Source organism: Monodon monoceros, unplaced genomic scaffold, assembly GCF_005190385.1.
Source record: "Monodon monoceros isolate NGI ecotype Baffin Bay Population unplaced genomic scaffold, NGI_Narwhal_1 Super_Scaffold_6, whole genome shotgun sequence".
In the NCBI taxonomy this organism is placed as follows: domain Eukaryota; kingdom Metazoa; phylum Chordata; class Mammalia; order Artiodactyla; family Monodontidae; genus Monodon; species Monodon monoceros.
Genome location: NW_021703783.1, coordinates 26,272,406 through 26,299,341, shown reverse-complemented (window position 1 = coordinate 26,299,341; position 26,936 = coordinate 26,272,406). Strand labels below are relative to the sequence as shown.

The 26,936-nt window shown below is 38.2% G+C and overlaps 1 protein-coding gene across 5 annotated transcripts in view; it reads right to left on the bottom strand.

Annotated features, from left to right (window-relative positions):
• Nucleotides 1–26,936, bottom strand: part of FGD4 (FYVE, RhoGEF and PH domain containing 4) — a 206,482-nt gene that overhangs the window by 23,157 nt on the left and 156,389 nt on the right. For all 5 annotated transcript variants that reach the window (XM_029204415.1, XM_029204412.1, XM_029204411.1 and 2 more), the window contains exons 5-11: nucleotides 22,627–22,716; nucleotides 20,507–20,652; nucleotides 19,893–20,049; nucleotides 10,564–10,702; nucleotides 8,300–8,358; nucleotides 7,841–7,987; nucleotides 1,911–2,083 (exon numbers count right to left, since the gene is read on the bottom strand). In XM_029204415.1, coding sequence (XP_029060248.1) covers nucleotides 1,911–2,083; nucleotides 7,841–7,987; nucleotides 8,300–8,358; nucleotides 10,564–10,702; nucleotides 19,893–20,049; nucleotides 20,507–20,652; nucleotides 22,627–22,716 — 911 coding nt within the window. The remainder of the gene's footprint in view (nucleotides 1–1,910; nucleotides 2,084–7,840; nucleotides 7,988–8,299; nucleotides 8,359–10,563; nucleotides 10,703–19,892; nucleotides 20,050–20,506; nucleotides 20,653–22,626; nucleotides 22,717–26,936) is intronic.

Here is a 26,936-nt window from a genome sequence, read left to right as displayed (position 1 = left end):
ATATCACCAAATATATACGCAATTTGGGGTTCCATGTAATCCTTCAGACTTTCTGAGAATTCAGTGTTTGTTCTTCTTGAGAGAGAAACTTCTTGAGAGAGTCATTATAGACCAGAAGATAAGTAATCACACTTCATTCAGATCTTCAATTCATCATATAATCATAAATACAACTAAAGCAATGAGATTAGGGGAATAAGAAATTTAAGGAAAAATGAATGTGTTTTCAGTACTAACTGGAATGTATCCAATAGTGCATATTGGAACTCTACAAAATGATAACTGCCTGTACTTAAGAAAAATTTTCATGAATCAGCCCCATCCTGAAGCGAAAACAGCCCAACCTGCTAATGGAGGGGGGCTGGAGTCCGTCTCAACTCAGGTAACCCAAGAATCCTTGATAATCTCTCTTCTGCTGTTCAGACACATCTCTTGGGTTTGCAGATTTGGAACTATGCTGATATTCAGAGCCAGCAGAACCTTCATTCATCTGTAATGAAGACTTCTATGATGATCAGAACAATTGATGAGTCTTCTCTGTGGCCAGGGCCAATCATTCAGGGAGTCAACCACTGAGTGAGGACTTAGGTCAGGGGCTTCCAAGTACAGTAACATAAATTGTTCTCTTGGGTTTGATGGCTGGGGTCCAAATCCCACCATGATAAAGTAGGAAAACCATAACATCCAAGCCAAGTCCTCCACCATTTGAACTCATGCTTGAAATGCTGCCTCCTAACCCTCAGGGCAGCCTCCTGGCAGCTCCCTAAGTAATGCAGGTTCATTATATATTTTCTGTGGGAAATCAAAGAACTGGCTAGGTATTTCTTCAAACTTTCCTAACCTGCCACATGTTCCATATCTATAATCACCAATTCCCTGCCTCCCTGGGTACAGATTCCTATTAAAATAATGTATTCTCTTTTGAAAATGTGAAGTTTAAGCTCGTACATAGTTACTAAACACAAATATCCAGGATGAGTTCACCTAAGCAGCCAGAACCACATGCTATTGGTGCAAAGGAATAGAAAGGAAGAGAAGGGCTCTCTGATTATCCATGGATTCTAGGGTATGAAAACCATCAGAGATGGGATTAGTAGTTAACCTCTGATCTGTGAACTTCTGGTGTATCTCAATTTTCACCATGCTAGGTTTTTTTTTTTTATAGGATAAATGGATGACAGTTTCCTAAAGCAGATATTTTAAAACCTGACAGCACTCTGTCTTCTAGAGGTTCACGCATGAGGTAGCTGTGATCTACTACAGTGGTTCTCATGTTTTGTTTCATTTTTTTTCTTTCCAAACAGGGTTATGCTAGGGGGATGGATGCTAGGCCTCCAGCTCTTTCTCTCCCACTCAATAAACATAAAAGAAGAGCCACCCCTTCCAGAAGTCCTGGTTGCTAGAGGCTACTAGAGCCCCAAATGGCCCCCTTCATGTATCCTCAACTGTGGCAGGAGAATCATCTTTTCCAAAATGCCTCCCAAATGATTGATTTCCAAAATCATTCTCTCCATCAAAGTGCCATTAAGTCCTATAAATGCAGAGTCTCTGAAGGACAGATAGTTAAAGCTTCAACATTTATCATGAAATAATAAACATCAATCAACATTTGTGGACCAAAAGGAAGGATGGCAGAAAAAAGGTTAGAGAACTTTTTCCTAGAAGACTCAAAACTTTGGCTTGAATGCAACAATTCGGTCACTTTAATTTACTGAATGCTTACTGTCTGAAAAACCACTGTCCTAGGCACTACAGAGGAACCAAAAGGGAAGACATAATTCTTGACTTTCAAGAGCTTACCTCTTTCCATTTATGTCCAACCAGACATGGGATAGATCCTCAGAATTATTTTGTCCTACGATTTATTCTGATTCTTTTGTAAAGTTGTGAGATAGGAATGGTTCTCTTACCTGGCTTGCAGTTCCAGTGTTCTCTCTTTCCCAGATACCTGGAAAGTGTGTGGATATTCCTCATTGTGAGTCTCTACAATTTTCATTCCATCAATTCCAACCCTGGTTCGAACTGTGAATTTAGAGCCCACCAAGCTGAATCTTGGCACGCAGTACAGCAACATGTTGTTGAACTGCAAGAAGGCAGAACACATGTCAAAAAAAAGGAAAACAAAGAAGACAGAGGAAAGTGACCAATATTGAAAGTAGCCCTAGACATAAATTCCAGGGAATACCATACTTTCTATGTGAGAAAAATTACTTAAATACCAGAGAGCTTTTATGCTTGTATCAAAATTGTCATATTTTAAAATTTGTAACATATATTCCCCCCGTGTTGGTTCATAAATATTTTATTAATATTTAAGTAAACCAATCATCATTTTGTATTAGTAAGGAAATTAGTTAAGGAAATTAAGCTCAGCAACAATTTATTAAGGACCTCTATATACAAGAAACTGAAGTTCTCAACCATGTAAGTTGAAGCCCTTAGACAATAAAATTTCTAACTGTTGTGTCAGGCAACAAGTCTACAACAGCTGTTAGAGGAAAAGATTAATATTTAGCAATTATTTTTACCAATGTGTTTAATGTTGTTTAAAAAAGTGGGCAAATTTTTTGCAGTACGCGGGCCTCTCACTGTTGTGCCCTCTCCCGTTGCAGAGCACAGGCTCCGGATGCGCAGGCTCAGCGGCCATGGCTCACAGGCCTAGCCGCTCCGTGGCATGTGGGATCTTCCCAGACCAGGACACGAACCAATGTCCCCTGCATCGGCAGGCGTACTCTCAACCACTGCACCACCAGGGAAGCCCCTGCCCCACATCTTGCTTAAGAATTCATCATGTACGAATTAACAGAAAAGTCATTTATTTTAGCAAAAAGTCTTTATTTAAAATGAAGAAACTTATTTTGAAACTGAATCAAATTAGTGCCTCATTTCTAGTCAACCATGAACAGCTCCTGGTCTTCCCTGGTGGTGCAGTGGTTAAGAATCCGCCTGCCAATGCAGGGGACACAGGTTCAAGCCCTGGTCCAGGAAGATCCCACATGCCGCAGAGCAACTGGGCACGTGCGCCACAACTACTGAGCCTGAGCTCTAGAGCCTCTCTAGTGAAGCCCGCATGGCTAGAGCCCACGCTCGCAACAAGAGAAGCTACCGCAGTGAGAAGCCCGTACACCACAACGAAGAGCAGCCCCTGCTCAACGCAACTAGAGAAAGCCCGTGCGCAGCAACAAAGGCCCAACGCAGCCCAAAATAAATAAATAAAAAATAAATAAATTTATAACAAAACAAAACAATGAACAGCTCCTGCTAATCAGTACCAAGCAATGATTTGGGGAAGGCAGTTAATTAACTTTTAAATATATTAAAACATGCAAAAGGATGAAACTCTAAATATGGGGGTTAATTTGTAGGCAGATTCCTAAAGAAGGTCCATATTTATCTTTCTACTTCATATTTATTGTTTCTAACACTGTTTCTAGGCTTAAATATATTTTTGTAAGACAAAAGCAACTGGGAACTTAAAACACTTATGTAACCTCTCATGTCTCAGGATCATTATCTGTAAAAGTCACAGGTTGTTGAGAGGATTAAATGAGGAATAATGTCCTGTTTTGTCAGGTCCTCCTTTTAGCTCCAACCATGAAAGAAATGTTGATGGATATTTAAAACATTTCAACATGTTTATGTGACAATGTCCACTGTACTCATTCTGAAAGCAAATTTTTTACCAGTTTGTTCCTCGTACATTATTTTGCAACTTCCTATAACCAACATCATAAATTTCATTTCCACACTGGATAATGTAGAAATAAAAGGGCACTAAATGCATTTTTTTTTTTTTTTTTGCGGTATGCGGGCCTCTCACTGTTGTGGCCTCTCCCGTTGCGGAGCACAGGCTCCGGACGCGCAGGCTCAGCGGCCATGGCTCACGGGCCTAACCGCTCCGCGGCATGTGGGATCTTCCTGGACCAGGGCACGAACCTGCATCCCCTGCATAGGCAGGCGGACTCTCAACCACTGCGCCACCAGGGAAGCCCCATACATTTTTATCATATATATCTGAGCACCACATTTCACATTTACATTTCTAGAAGGGAACATAATGCTTTATCATTAATTGTCCACTGTATTCTAAGTATGGCAATCACAGCCTCATTGTAGTACACAGAATTTAAAGATCTGAAAATATCTTAAAGGTTCTCATCACCGTCCCAGCTTGATTAAGGCAACAGCTTGCTAACTGTTCATGTTAGTATTTCTTTCTCTCTTCTATAAGGCCTTCTCAGGAGGGGATTTGGCCATGTCTGAATGGTACTGCAGGAGTTGCAAAGCACCACCAAAATGGACAGGACTAGCCAATAAATACCCTTTTTCTTCTACTTAGAGGTGAAGGTAATAATGCTTACAAAGAAGATGCCATATACGTAAAGGAATTAAGTAGCTAGTCCTGTTTCCTCGGTGAACCTGGCTCCTGTGGCAAAAGCCACCATCACCTTCTCTGGGTTTTGCTGGTGCTAAAAGAGGGAGTTATAACAACTGTAGCACCAAGTAGACTGACTTTCCCTTTTAGTGAACGAAACTCCTTTTATTCCATGCCCCCTGCTCAGAAGTAGTTATTGACAAAGCAGTCTCTGGCTGGCAAGCTCTAGAAGTGCTAGGCTGTGCCGAAACCTAGAAGAAAGTCTCAACTTTATTAAAAGTGTAGGGAGGTTCCTGCTTCTTGATCTCCAGGGTTCCTCGACTAGTTATTTCAAGTCTCTTTAAAATATATTATTTGATTGAAATAATTCAATTTCATGTCTCGCAAGTGACAGTTCATTAAAGTTTGTTTTAGAAGGTAAAAATACATTGTTGGAGAAAATTTCCAGTGCCCGGCCTGTATTCAAAGTTTAAATAAGTCAAGAGAAAAAAATATATATAACTCTGTCAAAAGGTATAAGGAAATAAGGACTAGAACTCCAAAGAGCCAAGATAAAACCTCCTATCATTCTATGGGATAATTCAGTGATTTTTTTTTTTTTAACTTTCAGATGTCAGGTGTGGTTATTTACTTACTCAACAGAGTACCCTACATAACATAAAAAGCATGATGTGGAGGCAAGTAAATATGCAAACACATGATGATCATTTGAAAGCTGAAATCAAATTCTAAATATAACTTGGTTTTTCAGATTTACACGTGTAATATCCCCAGAATAGGAAATAGAAAACTATTTTCCTTCTAGAGAGAAAGGAGAAAAAATAAAAGGTACTTCTGAAGTTTCTACATATAAGAAAAAAAAGATGCTCCATAGGAATAAATGTGTGCTGGGGAGAGGAGAGATTCTGTGACAAGTACAGTACTAGAGGGGAAGGACTGAACACTACAAGAACTGTTTCTAAGATGGTCTTCAAAAGATGAATAAGGCTTTCCTAAAGTTTCTGCTGTATGACTCCATTCTCCTGGAAGGCAATGACACGATATGTTTGATAGCTTATAATAACTGGAACAAGATGGGTACTTTTCTCTAAGTCACTACTGTTGTATTCCCCCAAGGCTCTTTGCCATCTGTCCTCCAAATAGCTGTTTAATTTGGCTCTGAATTAAGGTATTCAATCCAAAACTATTTCCAGAATAATTCTCAAATGTGAAAATTAAACCAAGACCATTGGTTAGACACAGAGCTGAAAGTTTAACTACAGAAACCGTGACGCTGATGTTGAAGAGGGGAAAGGAAAATTATCTAAGCACCTACAGGTAAAGCCAAAGGGAAGACACTGACTCCCAGGCATTTTGCCCAGAACAGTATATTAAGCATGTCTTTGTAATCTGGATTTTTGATGCTTTGACATCTTGGGGCCTTGCTGACATTGGAGGACTGCCCCCTCTCAGGACTACTCAATTCTTTGAAGACAGTGAGTGACTCACCTGCAAGCATGACTTCCATATGGAAACCAACAGATCCAGAACTCACACCCCAAGCACCTCCTCTATTGAGCGCTTACACTCCGAGTCAGTATTCCCCTTCCGTAAGAACCCTAAGGCTAGGTACCAGTCAACAGTCCCTGTGTGCCAGAGCCTGATGAAATTATTTAAACTAGCAAATTCTAAGCTGGTTTTCTCTGCCTTGCCTATCCCTTCTCGCAGAAACCACAGTACAGGCTCTTGCCCACATTTGCTGCTTGCTTTCTCTGCCTTCTGACCAACTCTGGTGCTTTCTCATGTAGCTCTTCCATGGTGTGGCATGCCCCCTCCTTTTGGAATCTGCGAGTATAACTATCTTTTCAATGGCAATCATCTCCTGATGTGTTGGCCTCACCATATTTGAATAACAAAACCTACATTTCAAAATAAACAGCCCTCTGGACCCTAACATGACATCACATGTCCCTGATTAACATTTAGGTCTCTGTAAAGCTTCTGAAAGGTGAAGTTCTTCTGTTGAGCTCCAATGAAGATTTTTTATAGTTAATTTGTAAAATATCTATAAATTTTTAAAGTTATTGAGATATAATTCATATACCCTTTTAAAATGTATAATTCATGGGTTTATATAGTTGTAAATTGTGCAGCCATCACGACTATCTAATTTTAGAACATTTCCTGACTCTAAATGGAAATCCTGTATCCATTTCCTCCTCCCCACCAGCCCTAGGCTACCACTACTTACTTCTTGCCTCTATGCATTTGCCTATTCTAGACATTTCATATAAATGGAATCATATCACACAGTGTGGCTTTTTGTGAATGGCTTCTTTCACTTTACACAATGTTTTCAAAGTTCATCCATGTAGCATGTATCAGTATTTTATTCCTTTTTACTGCCGTATAATGTTCCAGTGCATGGTTATACCACATTTTGTTTATCCATTCATCAATTGATGGACATTTAGTTTGTTTCCACTTTTTGGCTATAATGAACACTTTTGCTATGAACATTCATGTATAAATTTTGTGTAGACATGTTTTCAATTTTCTTGAGTTATACAAACTTGAAGTAGAAACGCTTTCAAGAGAGATACTGAATACCCTTCTGCATGACAATTAGTTCCTGTAAATCTTCCTTTCAAAGGAAGCTGTAACCAGACAACAGAAACCTCTAAGCCCCCAACAACTCATACTAAGGCTAGTGAGATGACTGCCTTGCAGCAGAAAAGTCAGATGTGAATAACATCCTGAGAATGTGTCATGTGCCAGTTACTGGGCAGCCTCTTTACCAATGTGTCTGTTTCTTTGCCTATAATAACAATCATAGTAATAGCTAACATTTACTGAGCTATTACTCAATGTTAGCTTATTGTTACTCATTGTTAGCTATTATGATTATTATCATATCATTAGATATAGAAAGGAACTGGAATTAACAGAGACTAAAATATAATGGCCTGGATGCCCCAGGGAGAGCTCCTATATTTTCGATAAGTTCTAGACTAACTGTCATTTCCCAGAAGTTAAGAAAGGGATGGAGATTGATTGCAGTGAAAAGGAACTATGTAGCAAACTCATGTACTTTTACATAGATATCTGAGGCACAAGTTTTACAACTCTGTCTATATATTTCTTCAACTAGAAGAATTAAAAATAGTGGTCCCCACATATACACTGATGGCTACGATCATCATGGAAAGGTTAAATCATCTTCACTACGAGTTACTGAAGTAAATTATACACGGTAAGTACACAGAAAAATTATAGAAAAATACTTCAAAAAAAGAGTTGTGTCCTTGAAAGAACAAGTTTCAGTTACTAAGGACATTCCCTGATGTGGAATCCTGACAGTACTGACTAAACCAGGTTAGATATAATTGTTCTGGTGAGAGCAAGCAAGCATCCTACTTTTCCAAGATGCATATAACAATGTTTATGGGTTATTCTTATGTGACTTGCTCATACTACAAAACTCACTAAGAAAAGGTAGCGTTCTTGTGCCGATGTGTTCCGAGCAGCTAGTTTGAGGATCTGTCCTTCTTTTATTAGTTCATTTGAAGGATTTACAATGTCTTCTTCTTCTCCCAACATTTCATAAATCTCTAAGAGTTTTTTTAGGTTCTCCTAGGAAATTAAAACAAAACACACAAGATCATATATAAGGAGGTTTCACCTTAGTTCCTTTAATAAATGACCTTAGCTAAAATATACATAATTCAGAAGGGATTGGAACTAAGCATAAATTTTGGTATAAAGTATGTCAGTTATGATCAAGTTAAAACCTGGGAGAAGAGGGATAACACTAAACATTTTATAAACAATCTTTTTTGTTCACTTGTATCAATTCATTTGGGTCCAAACCTGTAGATAATATCAGACTATATTATTGGCAATTATCTAACTAGAATATTCCTATTTCCTCTGGAAACCACTTACCATTTTTCTTATTGCACTATTAGAATGACTTGCTGCTGTAGATATAATTTCAAGTGATTCTAAATGGAAAAAAGGAAAAGTAAATACATTTTGTCTTTACTATGTTACTAGATAGCTGAATAATATACAGTACAATAAGAAGAAATCTGAGGCCGAAGATACACGATAAAAGCAGGGGGCAATTTGCATTTATAAGCTGGATACTTTCAAAAGTTCATTTGTAAGCAGATTATTTGGAACTTGAAGGGTATCGCCTCATTAAAAGTCATATACAGTGAGTAGGCTCTCAGGTACCTTTAATCGATAAGGGACCTTCAAAATAACAAACACCCTGACACTAGCTCGGTACAAGGAACTTTGTCAGGGGCTTTCATATATATTAGGTCAATTCATTCTTATGCAACCTTGAATGGAAAGTATATTAGCTTCATTTGGCAGATGAAAGAAGTAGAGAGTGATGTGACTTGGCTAAGGTCACAAATTATGATACTGAAGGGCTACATTAGAACCAAAGTCTTCTGACTCAAATTTCTACAACATTTCAGCAGTAGTAAGTATTTCACTAGTTTTATGAGCAAATTAACCACCAAGCATAATCATTTTTCCCTGCGAAAACACACTCACATTTCTAGTCTAGGTGAAAGGGAATTTTCTGATGCCAATGTTGATGGAGGGTTTTGTTGCTAGGGCAGGTGGTAGTGAGAGATGGGAATGGGAACTCTGATATGGGCAAGGTAGGAGCTTCGGGACTACCGGTGAAGAGATGTGGAAGCTAAGGCTTCCTGCTGGATTAACCTGAGGGAATGTTCTCAATCCTACATCACGTCCTGCTCTCTTCCTTTCTTTCCTATCTTATGAATACTGGTTGGGATAATTCTGTTACCACAACAACCTCATTATTCTGAACCAACTTTTCTGTCTTCTTCGTTCTACTGCCGAACAAAATGCACTTTTGTTGCTTTCCCCTCTACTTTTAGGTCTCTAAAAGTACTTCTGTGATTTCCTTACAATTTTAGTGTAAGTAGTAATGGGAAACCAAAAAGAGTAATAAAATACCCTATTACGTTGCTGACTCTCTGATTTTTGACATAGCTACCTTAGCAGGAGTCAAAGTCTTTTGAGTATAGAAGAAGCAGAATTGTTATTTATATTTTACAGAACTATCCTGATTTTGACAATTCTTTGCATTCCACATAGGATCCAAGGTAGAGGGAGACAAATTAAGATGGGCTGGGGCCACCACCCAAGAGACTAGTTTGAGAAGTAGCAATGGTGATCCAACCTCCAATCCTACCACTACTAAAACCAAGCACTCAGGCCAGGTGAGTGGAAAGTGGAGATGAAGTGGAAAGTGGAAGAAGACAAGTTAGGATAATTCTAAACTTTAGAGGAAGAAAGGGGAGATAAGAAGTTCCTGTGGTCACCAACTCACTTGGATGGTGGGAGAAACATCACAGATAGCCTATGTTCAGAAAAAGACCCAGTCTCTAAGACCAAACATTGTGTTTTGTGTTCATCTCTCAACAAGGTTCACTTATAACAGCAGACAAAAAATTATTAGAGAAAGTAGCAATGCTTTAAGATTGTACACCAGTATTGTTTGTACATGTTGATTACTAATCTAAGTTAAATTTTCTCTTCACAGTTAACTGATTTTTTTTAAAGTACACAAGAAAACAAAATTCTTATTGAAACTCTTAAGCCCTAAAAAGTCTTCCATTATGATCTAATGTAGCACAGGAGTTGAGCAGGAATAAAGTTTTCTCAGGGAAAATGTTAACTGACATTAAACAGCACCATTGCCTCTTCTGTCTTACAGTAGAAAAAGGTAGAGAGATATCACTTTGCTTAGGCTATTTTTACATAGTAAATATCATCTTAGTTTTCTTGGTATGTATCAACCTACCTAATTAACCAGCAGCACTAGTAATTCTGAATGGTTGTATTCTTCCTGTGAGAAGGTAATTGTGTATTGCTATTCCAGATGTCTCTAAGACTACAGTTTTATATTTCAGAGTTAACGATTAACGTGAAACCAGCATGAGAAATGTGATTTGCACTGCTCCAAGCCTATGATTTGGGCTCAAAAGTGCTTGCCCAATTGAGGTACTGATGACAATTTCCAGTGAGGTTATTTTCCGGCACCAATATTTTACTAAAGTGGCTATGAGACCTATCTCACTTTGAAATCACAAGTCTACTTGGCCACTAAATTATCCAAAAATGGAAAGCAGGGGCGGGGCCGGGGTGGGGGGAGTATTTACTTTTAGCATCATTCCAGTCCGGAGAACCAGGGGGCAATTTCCTTAGGTAGTCCTTAAGGAGCATCTCATACCGGGGAATCCGCTGAACAGGTTCTAGCATGTGATGCTGCAAAGTCAAGCTCCCACAGATCTTCTGTTTCTGTAATGAGAAAGGTTTTTAAAAAAAGATTTAAAAATTAGGTTAGCCAGTCTAAAAAAGTTCAACGTAACATAGAATTTTCATTAAGGGCAGCATTTCACTACAAAGTGTGGTCTGTGCATCACCTGCATTAGATATACCTGGGATGCTATTAAAAACGGAAATTCTGAACCCCATCGCAATCTATGAAACCACAATTTTGAGGCCACAGCCTGGGCATATGCATAAAAACGCCTCCAATTCTTCCATTAAAGTTTGAGGACCACCAATCTAGTGTTAAGAACAGAAAGAAAAATCAAGCAGAATTTAAGCAAGAAATTTCCAGATTGATGACATCCACTTCAATTAGTCACTACAAGGGTTTGTCAGGTCACATTATTAAATCATACTCCAGAGATTTTCAAAAGAAGCATCTATTCAATGAGGTTCACTAAGTAACACTGCATTAAATGACTCTGGACTCAGCAGAAACTATTTCATAATAAGGCTACCATAAATGTCATTACCTTTTAACTTAAAAGACTCCACATGTAGAAAAGTGACAAGATGAGAAAAATTTAATTTTTCATTAGGTCATGGCATTCTTTTCCATTAGAAATCAAACTCTAAACAGATCTCCTTTGCTTAGGGCAAAACTGAGTCTATAGAACATGCTTTCAGTAAGCTGTCAACATGGAAGGAGAGAAAAAAGATTACTTGAAAAATAAGGTGTGTTCCTGTTCATATTAAACAAAGAAGAAACCCTCTTACTATATTTATTGATGACGATGATCAGGGCACTGCAGGGTAAAAAATGTTGTATTAAGACATGATGTTTGCATTCAAAGCAAACAAGAAACTAAAAGCTTCATAGAGAATGGAATATTTACACATAAACTCAGGTGAGGTCAGGCTTTGGGCAGGGAAATGAGGAATACCAGGTAAGTGCAGGAAGAGGGACGTTGGAGAACAGGCCCAAGACAGTGGGGCATGAAGCATGTTTAGTGAAAGGGGGCAGTTGAGTTCTGCTCGGAAATAAGATATTTACAGGGAAATAGGGGATAAGGAAGAAAATGTAATCTGGGGCAATAATGTCAAGCTGGGTTTAGATTTACTTCATCTAATGCAGGTTTTCATGCAGGGGAGTGATATCATTAGATATGACAGCTATTAAGATTAACCTACAGCAATGTGGCTTTAGGCAGATGTCGGGAAACTAGTTTGGAAGTTATTGTAGCCCAGGAGAAAAGTAAAAAGAGCCTGAAATTAGCATGGAAGCTGAGGGTTAATGGCTTTCCTTAATAAAGTATAAGATATTAATATTATAAGTTTAGTTATTGCATTTGATTTTCTCCAGCAAGCCTATGGTAAATATACACACACATGCATATATGTGTGTGTATATATATATATATATATATATATATATATCCAGGAAAATATTACTGATCCCCAAATTTTTACATGAAGAAACTGGCTCAGAAAAGTTAGGGGAGTTTTCTAAGGTCAAGTGGCTCTAAGTGGCAGACTAGAATCCTAAACTAGATTAGTTGATTCTCAATCTACCATTCCTTTCACAACTCCATCCTTTCTTCATAACATGGAGAAGACAGACGTTGCTGAGATAGTTTTAATATTTGATGAAACAACGATAATGACCACCATTGTGTAGTGAGCACTTACTATGCAACAAGCTCCATGCTAAGTCCCTTGAAAATATTATCTAACAGGCAAATGAACACATACAGAGAATGAGGAAAAGTGACAAATCAAAGATAAAGCCAAGTGATCAAATTCTGGTGAATAAAAGAATATTGGTGCTATGTGATAAATCCAATCCCATAACCACAAGCTACTCTATGCAAGGCACAAAAGGTGAAGTGGAAAAAATGTTTGTAAGCTAAAGACAGGAATGGAACATGTTGACTTTGTATTGACAACAAGATGTTCATACAGAATTGTGTAGCCAGCACTCAGCATTTTGTAACTGGAGTTCAGGGGTAGAGGAATACACTAGAAATAATGACTCTATAAGCATCTGTATGACATGATGGTTAAAGGCTTGGGAAACTATGACAACATTGAGACTGTGGAGAGAAAGAAGACTATGAAGGGCAAAAACCTTGTATTCTGCCCACATTTCAATATTAACAAAAGGGGTTAGTGAAAGAACCAAAGAAGGAGCCAGTGTTCAGAAAGGTAGATGAGTGCTTAATCATGAGAGAAAAGAGATGTTCAATAAAAGGAGTGAAGGGGAAGAGCAGGACTTTTGGCTATGGCTGAGTGAGGAGATTGGCAAAATCCTCCCTTTAAAAAGCGACTTTATAATGAGAACCTACTATAGCACTGGGAACTCTACTCAATGCTCCATGGTGACCTAAACGGGAAGGAAATCCAAAAAAGAGGGGATATATGTATACCTATAGCTGATTCACTTTGCTGCACAGTAGAAACTAACACAATGTTGTAAAGCAACTATATTCCAATAAAAATTAAAAAAAAATAAAAAGCAGCTTTAAAGCTGGATAAAATTGATTTTAACAACAACAGCAATCATTTCAGCACTTTGGAAATTGACCAAAGGCACAAAACAATCTGAAAAGTGTTTCTCTTAAAAACTGCTGAACTTTGGGTAAGAACAGCAAGAAGCTGTGGTATTCTGGCCTGGGGCTGCACCTCTTCCTCTCCCAGCTCAGTCACTGTGAAGATTCTGCAAGGGTGGGGCAGGCTGTGAGGACTGGCAGTTTCTCTGCTGAAGTTGAAGAGGGCTCATTTGATTTACAGCGGTGAACCATATGCCCAGCAACACTGTCAGTGGAAGTGATGGTCTCTGAGGTGGGCAAGTGGGGAAGACCAATGACTTTAATAGCCTGAAGCTGTGTTGTGGTCGGACAATCATTTCCTTGGCTGAGGCTGTGTGAATAACCAGCAGAGACAGAAGAGAGCCCAAGCCAGCAACCTCCTGGCCACTCCGAGGTTGTGGAGATGCAGACAGAAGATACAGATAGGAGATGGGAAAGGGCCACAAGGACTTTGGAAATGGCCCGATCTTTAAATAAGTGTGTGTCCCTCCACACACAATTATAGGGCCATCAGCAGAGGAGAGAAGCTAACTGGATCTAGGTAGTTAAGCACCTGTGTTTAACAACTGTTTGATCTTTAACCTACACAGATATAGGGGCAACCCCTATAAAGCCAAGATCACATACAAACACAAGAACATTCAACAAAAAACTGAATAGAGACATTAGTGGCTGCATACCAGAGGAGAGATAAAGTTCATAGATTTAGTCTAAGCAAGTTAATAAACAAACACAAAAACAAAAGTAACCGCAGCCACTCTCAGTAGGGAAAATCCAAATCTAGAGTTCCCACAAAATAGGTTATCTAAAATATCCAGGGCTTCCCTGGTGGTGCAGTGGTTAAGAATCTGTCTGCCAATGCAGGGGACACAGGTTTGAGTCCCGGTCCGGGAAGATCCCACATGCCGCGGAGCAACTAAGCCCATGCAACACAACTACTGAAGCCCGCGCGCCTAGAGCCCGTGCTCTGCAACAAGAGAAGGCAGCACAAAGAGAAGCCCACGCACCTCAACGAAGAGTAGCTCCTGCTCGCCACAACTAGAGAAAGCCCATGCGCAGCAACAGACTCAATGCAGCCAAAAATTAAAAAATAAACAAACAAATAAATAATAATGTCCAACATTCAGCAAAAACAAAAAGAGATATTCAAATAAACAGTGAAGTATTAACCTACACTGAAGAAAAAAGGCAGTCAAATAAAATTGTCTCTGAGTGAACTTAGATATTGGATATAGCAAAGATTTCAACATAGCTATTATATGTATGTTCAAAGAAATAAAGGTAATCATATTTGAAGAACATGAAAAGTATAACAACAATACATGCATACATAGCAATTTTCAAGGAGGAATCAGACAGTATAAAAAAGAACCAAATGAAAATTCTGGAGTTGAAAAGTACAATAACTGAAATGAAAAATTCACCCCAGAGACTCAACGGAAGAAACAAGATGGCAGAAGAATCAATGAACTTGAAGGAATATTAATTGAAATTATACAGTGTAAAGAACAAAGAGAAAAAAGGAAGAAAATTGAACAGGTCTCAGAAACTCACATAATGGGACTTCCTTGGTGGAGCAGTGGTTAAGAATCTGCCTGCCAATGCAGGGGACACGGGTTCAAGCCCTGGTCCGGGAAGACCCCACATGCCGTGGAGCAACTAAGCCCGTGTGCCACAACTACTGAGCCTGTGCTCTAGAACCCACAAGCCACAAATACTGAGCTCACGCACTGAAGCCTGCTACTGAAGCCTGCGTGCCTAGAGTCCATGTTCCGCAACAAGAGAAGCCACCACAATGAGAAGCCGGCGCACCTCAACGGAGAGTAGCCCCCGCTCGCCACAACTGGAGAAAGCCTGTGCACAGCAACGAAGACGCAGCGTAGCCAAAAATTAATTAATTAATTAATTAATTAAAAAAAGAAAGAAACTTGGGTAATGAAAATATGAAATTCAAAGAAACAATGGCTGAAAACTTCTCAGACTGATTTAAAAAAATCTACACAACCAAGGAGCTCAATCTACTCCAAGCAGAATAAATACAAAAAAGATCCACATCATTTTCAAACTGCTAAAAGCCAAAAACAAAGAGAAAACTTTGAAAGCAGCAAGAGAAAAGCGATTCATTACATACAGGGGACTGTCAATACAATTAAGGGCTAACTTCTCATCTGACACGAGGGAGGACAGAAAACACTGAAATGACATTCAAATTGCTGAAAGAAAAAAGCTATCAGCCAAGAATTCTGTGTCTAGCAATGCTATCATTCAATAGTGAAGAAAAAAATATTTTCCAAATAAACAAAGCCCAAGAAAATTCATTGCTATTCACTCTGCCTCACAAGAAACACATCATTTTCATGCTGAAAGGAACTTATTCCAGAAATGGTAAATATATGGGTTAAAAACATATTTGTAGGGCTTCCCTGGTGGCGCAGTCGTTGAGAGTCCGCCTGCCGATGCAGGGGACACGGGTTCATGCCCCTGTCTGGGAAGATCCCACATGCTGCGGAGCAGCTGGGCCCGTGAGCCATGGCCGCTGAGCCTGTGCGTCCGGGGGAGGCCACAACACTGAGAGGCCCGCGCATAGCAAAAAAAAACCCCCAAAAAACATATTTGAAGACATTTTTCTTTTTTCAAATTGAAGAATAGTTGATTTACAATGTTGTGTTAGTTTCTGGTGTACAGCAAGGTGATTCAGTTATACATATATATTCTCTGTCCATATTCTTTTCTATTATGGTTTATCACAGGGTATTGAATATATTTCCTGGTGCTATACAGTAGGACCTTGTTGCTTATCTATTTTACATATAGTAGTTTGTATCTGCTAATCCCAAACTCCTAATTTATCCCTCCCGCACCCCCCTTTCCTCTTTGGTAACCACAAGCTTGTTTTCTATGTCTTTGAGTCTGTTTCTGTTTCATAAATAAGTTCATTTGAGTCATATTTTAGATTCCACATATAAGTGATGTCATATGGTATTTGTCTTTCTCTTTCTGACTTACTTCACTTAGTATGATAATCTCTAGGTCCATCCATGTTGCTACAAATGACATTATTTCATTCACTTTTATGGCTGAGTAGTATTCCACTGTGTATATATACTACATCCTCTTTATCCATTCAACTGTCGATGGAGATTTAAGTTGCTTCCGTGTCTTGGCTATTGTAAATAGTGCTGCTATGAACATTGGGGTGCATGTTGTATCTTTTCGAATTAGAGTTTTCTCTGGATATATGTCCAGGAGTGGGATTGCTGGATCATATGGTTACTCTAAGTTTTTTAAGGAACCTCCATACTATTCTCCATAGTGGCTGCACCAATTTACATTCCCACCAACAGTGTTGGAGGGTTCCCTTTTTTCCACATCCTCTCCAGCATTTATTTGTAGACTTTTAAATGATGGCCATTCTGACTGGTGTGAGATGATACCTCACTGTAATTTTGACTTGCATTTCTCTAATAATTAGTGATGTTGATCATCTTTTTATGTGCCTTTTGGCCATCTGTATGTCTTCTTTGGAGAAATGTCTATTTAGGTCATCTGCCCATTTCTTGACTGGGTTGTTTGTTTTTTTGTTATGAGTTGTATGAGCCATTTGTATATTTTGGAAATTAAGCCCTTTTTGGTTGTACCACTTGCAAATATTTTCTCCTAGTCCATAGGCTGTCTCTTCGTTTTGCTTACAGTTTCCTTTGCTGTGCAAAAGCTTCTAGGTTTGACTAGGTTCCATTTATTTATTTTTGCTTTTATTTTTATTACCTCAGGAGACTGACCTAGGAAAACATTGGTACAATTTCTGTCAGACAATGTTTTGCTATATTCTCTTCTAGTTTTATGGTGTCATGTCTTATATATTTAAGTCTTTAAGCCATTTTGAATTTATTTTTGTGTATGGTGGGAGGGTATGTTCTAACTTCATTGATTTACATGCAGCTGTTCAGGTTTCCCAACACCAATTGCTGAAGAGACTGTTTTTTCTCCATTGTATATTTTTGTCTCCTTTGTCGAAGATTAACTGACCATAGGTGTGTGGGTTTATTTCTGGGCTCTCTATTCTGTTCCACTGATCCACATGTCTGTTTTTATACCAATATCACAGTGTTTTGATTATTGTGGCTTTATAGTATTGTCTGAAGTCTCGGAGGGTTATGCCCCCAGCTTTGTTCTTTTTCCTCAGGATTGCTTTGGCAATTCTGGGTCTTTTATGGTTCCATATAAATTTTAGGATTATTTGTTCTAGCTCTGTAAAAAATGTCATGGGTATTTTGATAGGGATTGTATTAAACCTGTAGATTACTTCCGGTAGTATGGCTGTTTTAACAATATTAATTCTTCCAATCCAAGAGCATGGGATAGTTTTCCATTTCTTTGAATCATCTTCAATTTCCTTTATCAATGTTTTATAATTCTCAGAATATAAGTCTTTTACCTCCTTTGTCAGGTTTTATTCCTAAGTATTTTTTTTTTTTGGCTGCAATTTTAAAAGGGATTATTTTTTCACTCTCCCTTCTTGATATTTCACTGTTAGTGTAAAGAAATGCAACAGATTTATGTATGTTAATCTTGTATCCTGCTATGTTGCTGAATTCATTTATCAGTTTCTAGTAGTTTCTGTGTGGAGTCTTTAAGGGTTTTCTATATACAGTATCATGTCATCTGCATATAATGACAATTGTACCACTTCTCTTCCAATTTAGATACCTTTTATTTCTTTTTTCTTGTCTGATTGCTGTGGCTAGGACTTCCAAATACTATGTTGAATAGAAGTGGTGAGAATGGGCATCATTGTCTTGCTCCAGATTTTAGTGGGAAGGCTTTCAAGCTATTCACCATTGAGTGTTATGCTGGCTGTGGGTATTTCACAAATAGTTTTTATTATGTTGAGATATGTTCCTTCAATACCCATTTTGGTAAGAGTTTTTATCATGAATGGATGTTGCATTTTATCAAATGCTTTTTCTGCATCTATTGAGATGATCATGTGGCTTTTGTCTTTTCTTTTGTTGATGTTGTCAGCATCACACTGATCTGCGTATAGATATTTTTTAATATTCTCTTAACTCCTTTAAAAGACATAAAATTGTACAAAACAGTAATCATATCACTATATTAATGAGTTTAAAAAACATATAAAAATATTTATGTAACACAGGGGCTTCCCTGGTGGCGCAGTGGTTGGGAGTCTGCCTGACAATGCAGGGGACATAGGTTCGAGCCCTGGTGTAGGAAGATCCCACATGCCATGGAGCAGCTGGGCCTGGTGCCACAACTGCTGAGCCGGCACTCTAGAGCCCGGGAGCCACAACTACTGAAGCCTGTGCTCCTGGAGTCCATGCTCTGCAACAGTAGAAGTCACCACGATGAGAAGCCCACGCACCTCAACGAAGAGTTGCCCCCGCTCACCACAACGAGAGAAAGCCCGCACACAGCAACGAAGACCCAATGCAGCCAAAAATAAATAAATAAATTTGTAAAAAATAAATATATATATATTTATGTAACACAAAAGAAGTCAAGGAGCAAAAGAATCCCCACCCAGGGGCTTCCCTGGTGGCACAGTGGTTGAGAATCTGCCTGCTAATGCAGGGGACACTGGCTCAAGCCCTGGTCCAGGAAGATCCCACATGCCACGGAGCAACTAGGCCCGTGAGCCACAACTACTGAGCCTGCGCTCCACAACAAGAGAGGCCACGATAGTGAGAGGCCCCCGCTTGCCACAACTAGAGAAAGCCCTCGCACAGAAACGAAGACCCAACACAGCAAAAATAAATTAATAAACTCCTACCCCCAACATCTTAAAAAAAAAAAAAAAAAAAAAAAGAATCCCCACCCAAATAACCTTATGTGATCTAAAGAATTCCTTTTCAATATTTAAACTTCAGCAAAGAAGAAATGATTAACAGTTTTGACTAGAGAATCAAACAGAAATTACTATGATATTATTAAAATGTATTATCCAGGTCTGATGAAATTTTAAGTCAGGACACATATATAAAATGACCAAAAAAACACCCCAAAATGAAATAAAACAGAATACAGTTGATCCTTGAACATGGGTTTGAACTGCACAGGTCAACTTATATGCACATTTTTTTTTTCAGTAAACGCGTACTACAGTACTAATCCATGGTTGATTGAATCCATGAGGCATAACCACAGATATGGAGGGCTGACAGTAAAGTTATACTGGGATTTTCAAACACATAGGGGATCAGCACCCATAACCCTTACATTGTTCAAGGATCAACTGTAATTATGTTTCTAAAATGTCAGGGTTTATAGCAATCATTCTTTATATTCATTTATAGTCATTCCAACATCTCAACCTCTGAAAGCAAGCAAGAGAGACACAGAGCTGAATGGGAACTTACTTTGTAAATTAATGTGGACCCTGATAAAGCCAGACTTTCCTTGTCTCAAAAGCAAATGGAGAATTCACTGTTCAGTATATTGCACGTGCTCAATAAATATTTTAACTTTGCAGAGATGATTTCTGCATAATTCAGACCAGAATGGAATTTGGCCAGGTGTCTCAAATCTCTCAATCTAAATTTTAGATCTAGAAGACCTTATGATTTGTACAGAAAAAGTAATTATAGCCTTGAACAAAAGAGTCCTATTACCTGAATTTCTTCAATTATTGATTTGAACTGGGGAATACGCTCTGTCATGTTTTTAACCAATTCCATTGCGTTATCAAATCCCTTCACATATTCTCCATACATCTTAAGGAATGGGGCCAATTTCTGAAGGATGTCACCAATTCTAGGGGTAGTTTCCCTGTATAAAACATAGAAACAAGTTGTTAAGATTTCTTATAGAATGAGTGAATTAACAGGACTCCAAATGAAGTAATCACTTTCTACATGTACCCTGCGCTTTGTCAGATCCACTTTGCTGTGAGATTGAGAGAAAGCGAAAAAGCACCTTTTTACAGGGAGGTTAGGAATAACACAGTAAAGAGAGATGCTTTACTCTTGGAAATCTTGAAGCTCCAGATTACCCTTAATATCTTGTCTCCACCAATCAAACTATAGCTTGGAAAGGAGAGATGAAACCTTTTTCAACTAAAGACAAAAATGTACCACAAGGTCTTTCAGTGATCTTTAACATAAAAACTTTGTGTAAATGTTTGTTTACAGCTCTGTGTAGCATTATTATTTCAAGTTAACAGCTGAATAACACAGCTTCTAGTATGACTGCCTTAGATATATTATTTGCTATCTATGCCTCTTACCATTCTTGCATTCTTTTCTCCAGCTCTGGCAATAGGAATTTACTATGGAAGGCATTTATTGATGAAATATTAGAAAAGATTTTATTCACCATCTCTGCTGGAAATGAGCCTCGATTTGCTTCTTCCAGTAGTTTGCAATAAAATACCTGAATAAGAGAATTAATGCAAACATTACTTCAAAGTTATTGGTTAACCATCTAGCACTGTGCTAAGGCATATAGTGGGCTCTTAGTAACTTTTTGTTGAATAAATGGCAAAGCTCGTGATTCAAGAAATCAATCATTTTTGAAATGTAGGAGTGAGTATATGCTTTAAGAAGAACCAGGAATTAGAATTAGGAAGCTTTGACTCTAACCTAGGCTATGCCTCTATCTGTGGGATGTTAATCTTTTCTGTTCCAGAGAATTTCCAGTTGAGGGTAACAGGATTTACCCTTCCTATCCATAGGTAGAGTTAAAAGATGGAAAACTATACAGATACATAATAACTGTGGTATTTTCCACTCCTCTTTATATTTTGATTGACTTCTATGGCACATATTACATATTGCCCTTTATTATAATTTGTTGGCATGTGTCTCATTTTCCCTATTAAAACTGTACACTCCTTGGGGAGGTAGAACATTGTGATTTACTTCTCACAGTAGAAAAGGTGCTTAAAAAATACGTGGTCAATGCATAAACAAAAGACTATTTCAGTTCTCACATGTTTTCCTGCTTTAGTAAATAATAATGCATGGTAACTTAAAACTCAGAAATGAGGATAAAAAGATCTTCTCTTGTACATAATAACAGGTATCTTAAAGACAGTAAAAAAAAATTTTGCAGTCTTAGCTCTACTCTAGTAGGGCTACTATACCTCTTAATTGCCATTCTGTTAAATGTAGGCAGAAGGAGGTCTGTTCTTTCATAATGTCCAGATGGTTGTCTATTTTCTAAATTCACCTCCATTGCATTTTCTTGAGAGGCAAAAAGAATACCAAATTATGTCCTTAGAGACTCCAATAGGATATTTTAGTAATTATGATTAAATTCTAAAAGGTCAGCAACAGGAGCTGACAAGATAATATGGATGAAAAAAAAGAAAGAAAAAAAAATGCAACTTGGTAAGTGGAAAAAACACATTTCCACTATGGGAATACCTAAAAGTTTCAGGTCTGTAATCACCATGAGGAGAAACATTGTTTCAAAGGCACAAACCAACATGAATTGATTGACTTATGGCGAAATTCTTTGGAAAGTGAGTATTTGAGTCACAAACACATTATCTCAGAGAACACAAGTCTTAATCCGGACCCTTAAGGCTCACCCTAACAGGCATGTAGTCTGCCCTAGGAACTGATAAAAAGGTGTGTCCAGGATGGCCTGTTCCCACGAAGTTCCATTTTTCCAACTGCAGTAGCGGGACATCTTCTTGCAACTAATTTACTCAAAGTTGGCAACTTTATCTTTTAATAAGAGGAGTCTGTATCAGCAGACAATCTACCAATTATCTTGATCTTTTATCACTGAAACAGGATTAAGAGGCCATCGTGTTTAACAGTTATTCTTAATGATGCATTTTCAAACTTTCTTTGCAAACGTATATTTGAGATGATTCACAAGCATCTACCATGATGGAAGTACAAAATGTTATTCACATATTCAACAAATATTTACACCTGGCACTGTTTTGAACGTTTTATGCAAGGCCGAACAAGCAAACTCTCAAAATTCCTTCTGGCCCTATGACTGCAGGAATTCAGATCATTTACAACAGCAAGTGAGACAAGAATCAGTGATGTATTCATGTCAGTATCAGAATCTCCTATTTAATAACACAGCCTTCAGGATCACAATAAGTGGGCAAGAAACAGAGTAGTGTTTAGGATTGAAAGACACAGATAAATGCATTTTGCGACTCCTACAGAGAGTCCTTCAATCTGTTTTTTATGAATTATGAAAACTTTATACCTAATGAATTCACTGACAGAGCTGAAAATGTTAGAGATCTCCTTGAGGAAGTAGCTTTCACTTGCCAAAAATGGTTAGGTCCTTCTTGCAGTTTCTTAAACACTTAAATTACTAAGTTAAAATGATGTATAATGCCAAAAAATAAAATACTGAAAGGGAAAATATTACCTGATCTAAGAGGTCAAGTCGGCTGACGTAAGCTCTTTCTGTAAGCAAAAGTTCATTGGCTATTTTGTGAAGTTTTTGCTCATTAGTCTCCTGAAAACAGAACAGATATTCACATATCAGGAAATAAAGCTTGGACAGTATTTCTCAAGTAATAAATATTATCAAATGGTTTTATCAAGGACTTCCCTGGTGGCGCAGTGGTTAAGAATCCGACTGCCCGTGCAGGGGACACGGGTTCTAGCCCTGGTCCGGGAAGATCCCACATGCCGCAGAGCAACTAAGCCCGTGTGCCACAACTACTGAGCCTGCTTTCTAGAGCCCGTGAGCCACAACTACTGAGCCCGCGTGTCACAACTACTGAAGCCCGTGCACCTAGAGCCTGTGCTCTGCAACAAGAGAAGCCACCACAATGAGAAGCCCGGGCACCGCAATGAAGAGTAGCCCTCACTCACAGCAACTAGAGAAAGCCCACTTGTAGCAACGAAGACCCAATGCAGCCAAAATCAAGCAAATAAATAAATAAATAAATAAAATTTAAAAAAAACTGATTAAAAAAAATGGTTTCATCAAAAGTTTTCCTAATCTTCTCAGGTACCCAATTCCTTTCAGTCATCAAGGAACATCCAACCAGAAATGAACAAAATTAGAAATCAGCTAGATTTAATCTATGATAACTTCTTTGATCTCTGTATCAATTAACACTATCTTCCACCTTTTCTTTGAAACTTCTTTTATCTTTTTTACTTCCCAGACACTATACTTTCCTCATTTTCCCCCTACCTCTCTCAGGCTACTCTTTGGACATGTTTTTATCACTCTCTCAAAGATCTTGTTTAATTATTAGCTCTATGCACAGAACTTTTTACCTTAAAAAAACTGTTTTTATTATGGAAAATTTCAATCATATATAGAAGTAAAGAAAATAGTAAAACAAACCCCCATGTGTCCATCACCAAGATCCAACATCAATTCATTGTTAATCTTTCACCTATGCTCGCACCCACCTCCCTCTATCTATATTACTTTTAATTAAATCTAGACTTTAATATTTCTTCAGTTTATATTTACTTAACTCTTAAATATCTCTGTATAACCTTGCTAGTGCCATGAGGACAGGAACATTTTTTCGTTGTTAACTGCTCCATCTCTTTTATCTACTGCAGTGCTTCAATAAAACACTGGCACTCAATAAAATATCACTGAATGAATGAATGAGAAGCAGTCTCACATGACTAACTATTGCTGGACATTTATTACCACTTTGACATGTTGTCAATCTAAGACCAAACTCATCATTTCTGTAAAATCTCCATTCTACCACCACCCTCCAACCTTACCATCCTAGCAATGGTTCCATCCCTTTCCAGTTAGCTGACTTAAATTACTTTAAGCTTAGTTCCCTACCACAAAATCCAGTCAGCCACCAACTCCTATTCATGGCATTTTGTCTTTAGCATCCATCTTTTAAGCTCTCATCACTGCCACCCTGTTTTGCTCATACCTTATCTCAAGCCCAGGCCAATCAATAGTTAGTTGCCCAATTAACTGATTCCATTATTTTTTTTGGCTCTAACCCACCTTGAATACTATTGTATGAGGAATTTTTCTAAAACTCTGCTCTGGGGACTTCCCTTGTGGCACAGCAGTGGTTAAGAATCCACCTGCCAATGCAGGGGACACAGGGTCGATCCCTGGTCCAGGAAGATCCCACGTGCTGCAGAGCAACTAAGCCTGTGCACCACAACTACTGAGCCTGCGCTCTAGAGCCCCCAAGCCACAACTACTGAAGCAAGCATGCCTAGAGCCTGTGCTCCGTAAGGAAGAGTAGCCCCTGCTCGCCACAACTAGAGAAAGCCTGCGCATAGCAACGAAGACCCAATGCAGCCAAAAAATAAATAAATACAATTAAAAAACAAGACAAAACAAAAACTCTGCTCTGCTCACCTAATGCTAATTCCCATAGGAAAAACCAAAATGCTTCAATAGTCCTCTTCTCACTGACAGGATAAAATCCAGACTCTGCGTACCATCCAGAGTTGTTTCTACCTAGTTACTTTACTGAAATACTTTTCTCATTCTAGGAGACTATGAAATATAATAAGAGTTTAGTAAAAACTTTAGTACCAAAGCAGACCAAAGTGTACTTTAAACCAGTGTCTGATTTGTGTAAATGCTACATTTTAAACTATGTATAAAATGCTATTAAGCTGTATAAATGCTTCATTGTGTTAAACACATATGACATCTATTTTATGCTTTATATGCAAAATATGTTCTAACATGGTAAGTTACCACGTTGCTTCTTACAGAACTGAGGTATTTTTATGTGAAGTCTTTAGGGTAAAGTAATATAATACGTTTAAATAATTTGTGGTCTCAGAAACACTGAAATAAGAACTATGTAGTAATCGGGACTTCCCTGGTGGTCCAGTGGTTAAAACTCCTCGATCTCATTGCAGAGGGCCCAGGTTTGATCCCTGGTTAGGGAACTAGATCCCGCATGCCACAATTAAGAGCCTAGATGCTGCAACTACAAGATCCCGCAGGCAACAACGAAGATCCCGTGTGCCACAACTAAGACCCGGCGCAGCCAAATAAATATTTTAAAAGAAACAACTATGTAGTAGTCAAATTCCATAATTAGTCAAAGTTTTGGTTTAACTTAAACTCAGAGTAAAGTACTAGCATTGCTGCTTGCCTACCTGGCATCCCTTCCCCGCTATCTCTTAATGGTATCCAGATTTGGTTCGTGTGTCTACCCAACTACTATGTAGCCCTTCCTTTGGGGAAACTGACCTTATCCACAGATCAAAAGGGGAGCCCTGAATGGTGTCACAATCAGGAGTATACAGCGATAGGTTGGGGGGCCAATGAGACACGAGGGAATATGCACTGGCAGCTTTGGAAAAGGAGGCTCCCTGCTCTTAAGGAAGAACCATAAAAAAAGAGATCTCTCTTTGCTGCTCCACGTAAATGAGGGTACATGTAGTCTTGAGTGCTATAAGCAGCCATCCCATAACCACAGAGATGAAGCCAATAAACTTCCTTATTGTTTAAGCCAGGTCGAGTAATATTGGTGTTATTTGTAGCATCCTGATTAATATAAAAAACTTAAATACTAAGAAACATATGTAGTATATTCCATGAAACTGATAAACTTTCAATAAATTTTTAGACAATCACTATTTATAGAGAAGAAAGTAAAATACTTAACGAACTAAAAATGTGACTTTCAAAGATGTAATTAAGTGTAATAAGTAAATACATAAGAATTACATCAACATTTCAGAAAAAGTGATATGCTGTTCTACACACTCACAGGAAATACTGACCTGCACCAACACTACAGCCATTTGTTTTGGTTTCTTAAGCCAGATTTACTGAGGTGAAATTTACAATTAGTAAAAGTCACCCTTTTGGTGAATAGTTCTAGGAGTTTTGATGAATGGTTACAAGCATGTCACCACCACCACAATCAAGATACAGAACATTTCTATCGAAACTTTTCTTAGGTCTCTGCAGTCAACCCCACTCCTCTTCCACCACCAGCTCCTAGTAATTGTCGATCTGGCTTGTTCCAGAGTGTCATGTAAATGGAATCACACAGCATGTGCCTTTTGAGTCTTGCTTTATCAAAATGCATTTGAGATAGATCCAAGTTGTTATTAGTAGTTCATTCTTTTCAAGCCCTTCATTTTATTCTAATAGTGGAGATATATTTTTGACCCACTATACTCTTTTGTATATTCTAATTCTAGTTCTAGCTAATATCTTTAAAGAAAACAATCCAGCAGAATTTGTGCCATGATAAAATAATACATCTTTTGTAAGTCAGAGAATTCATTAAACAACAAGTCATAATGTCTATTATTGCTATGCAATGAAGTCACCCCTGAGGTCTTCCATATCCTACGAGATCTTAAATAGGAAGCTTCTAAGAAACAATCTTTTTGCTGATCGCAAATTATACTTTAGCTGAACGTGGCAAATTGTGGGTATCCTGGTCATATTTTGCAAAATCCAAGGGTATGCCAGAAGTTATTAGTAAAAGCTATATTTCTTCCACACAGATGGTCTTCTAACATTAGGTCCCTGACCTTGCCAAAGTCAACACAAAGTAAACTTGCTGACATATGGTTTAATCACTCACATATAAGGTTTGTGAAAAGTTACTAGGGATTTTGTGGTGGAAGTGAGGACATCACAGACTCATGGAGCCTTTCTTTAGGTTAATCACAACAATAATAGCATCACCATAATAAGAACAGCTAACAATTATTCACTCATTGCTTGTTATATGCCAGACTGTT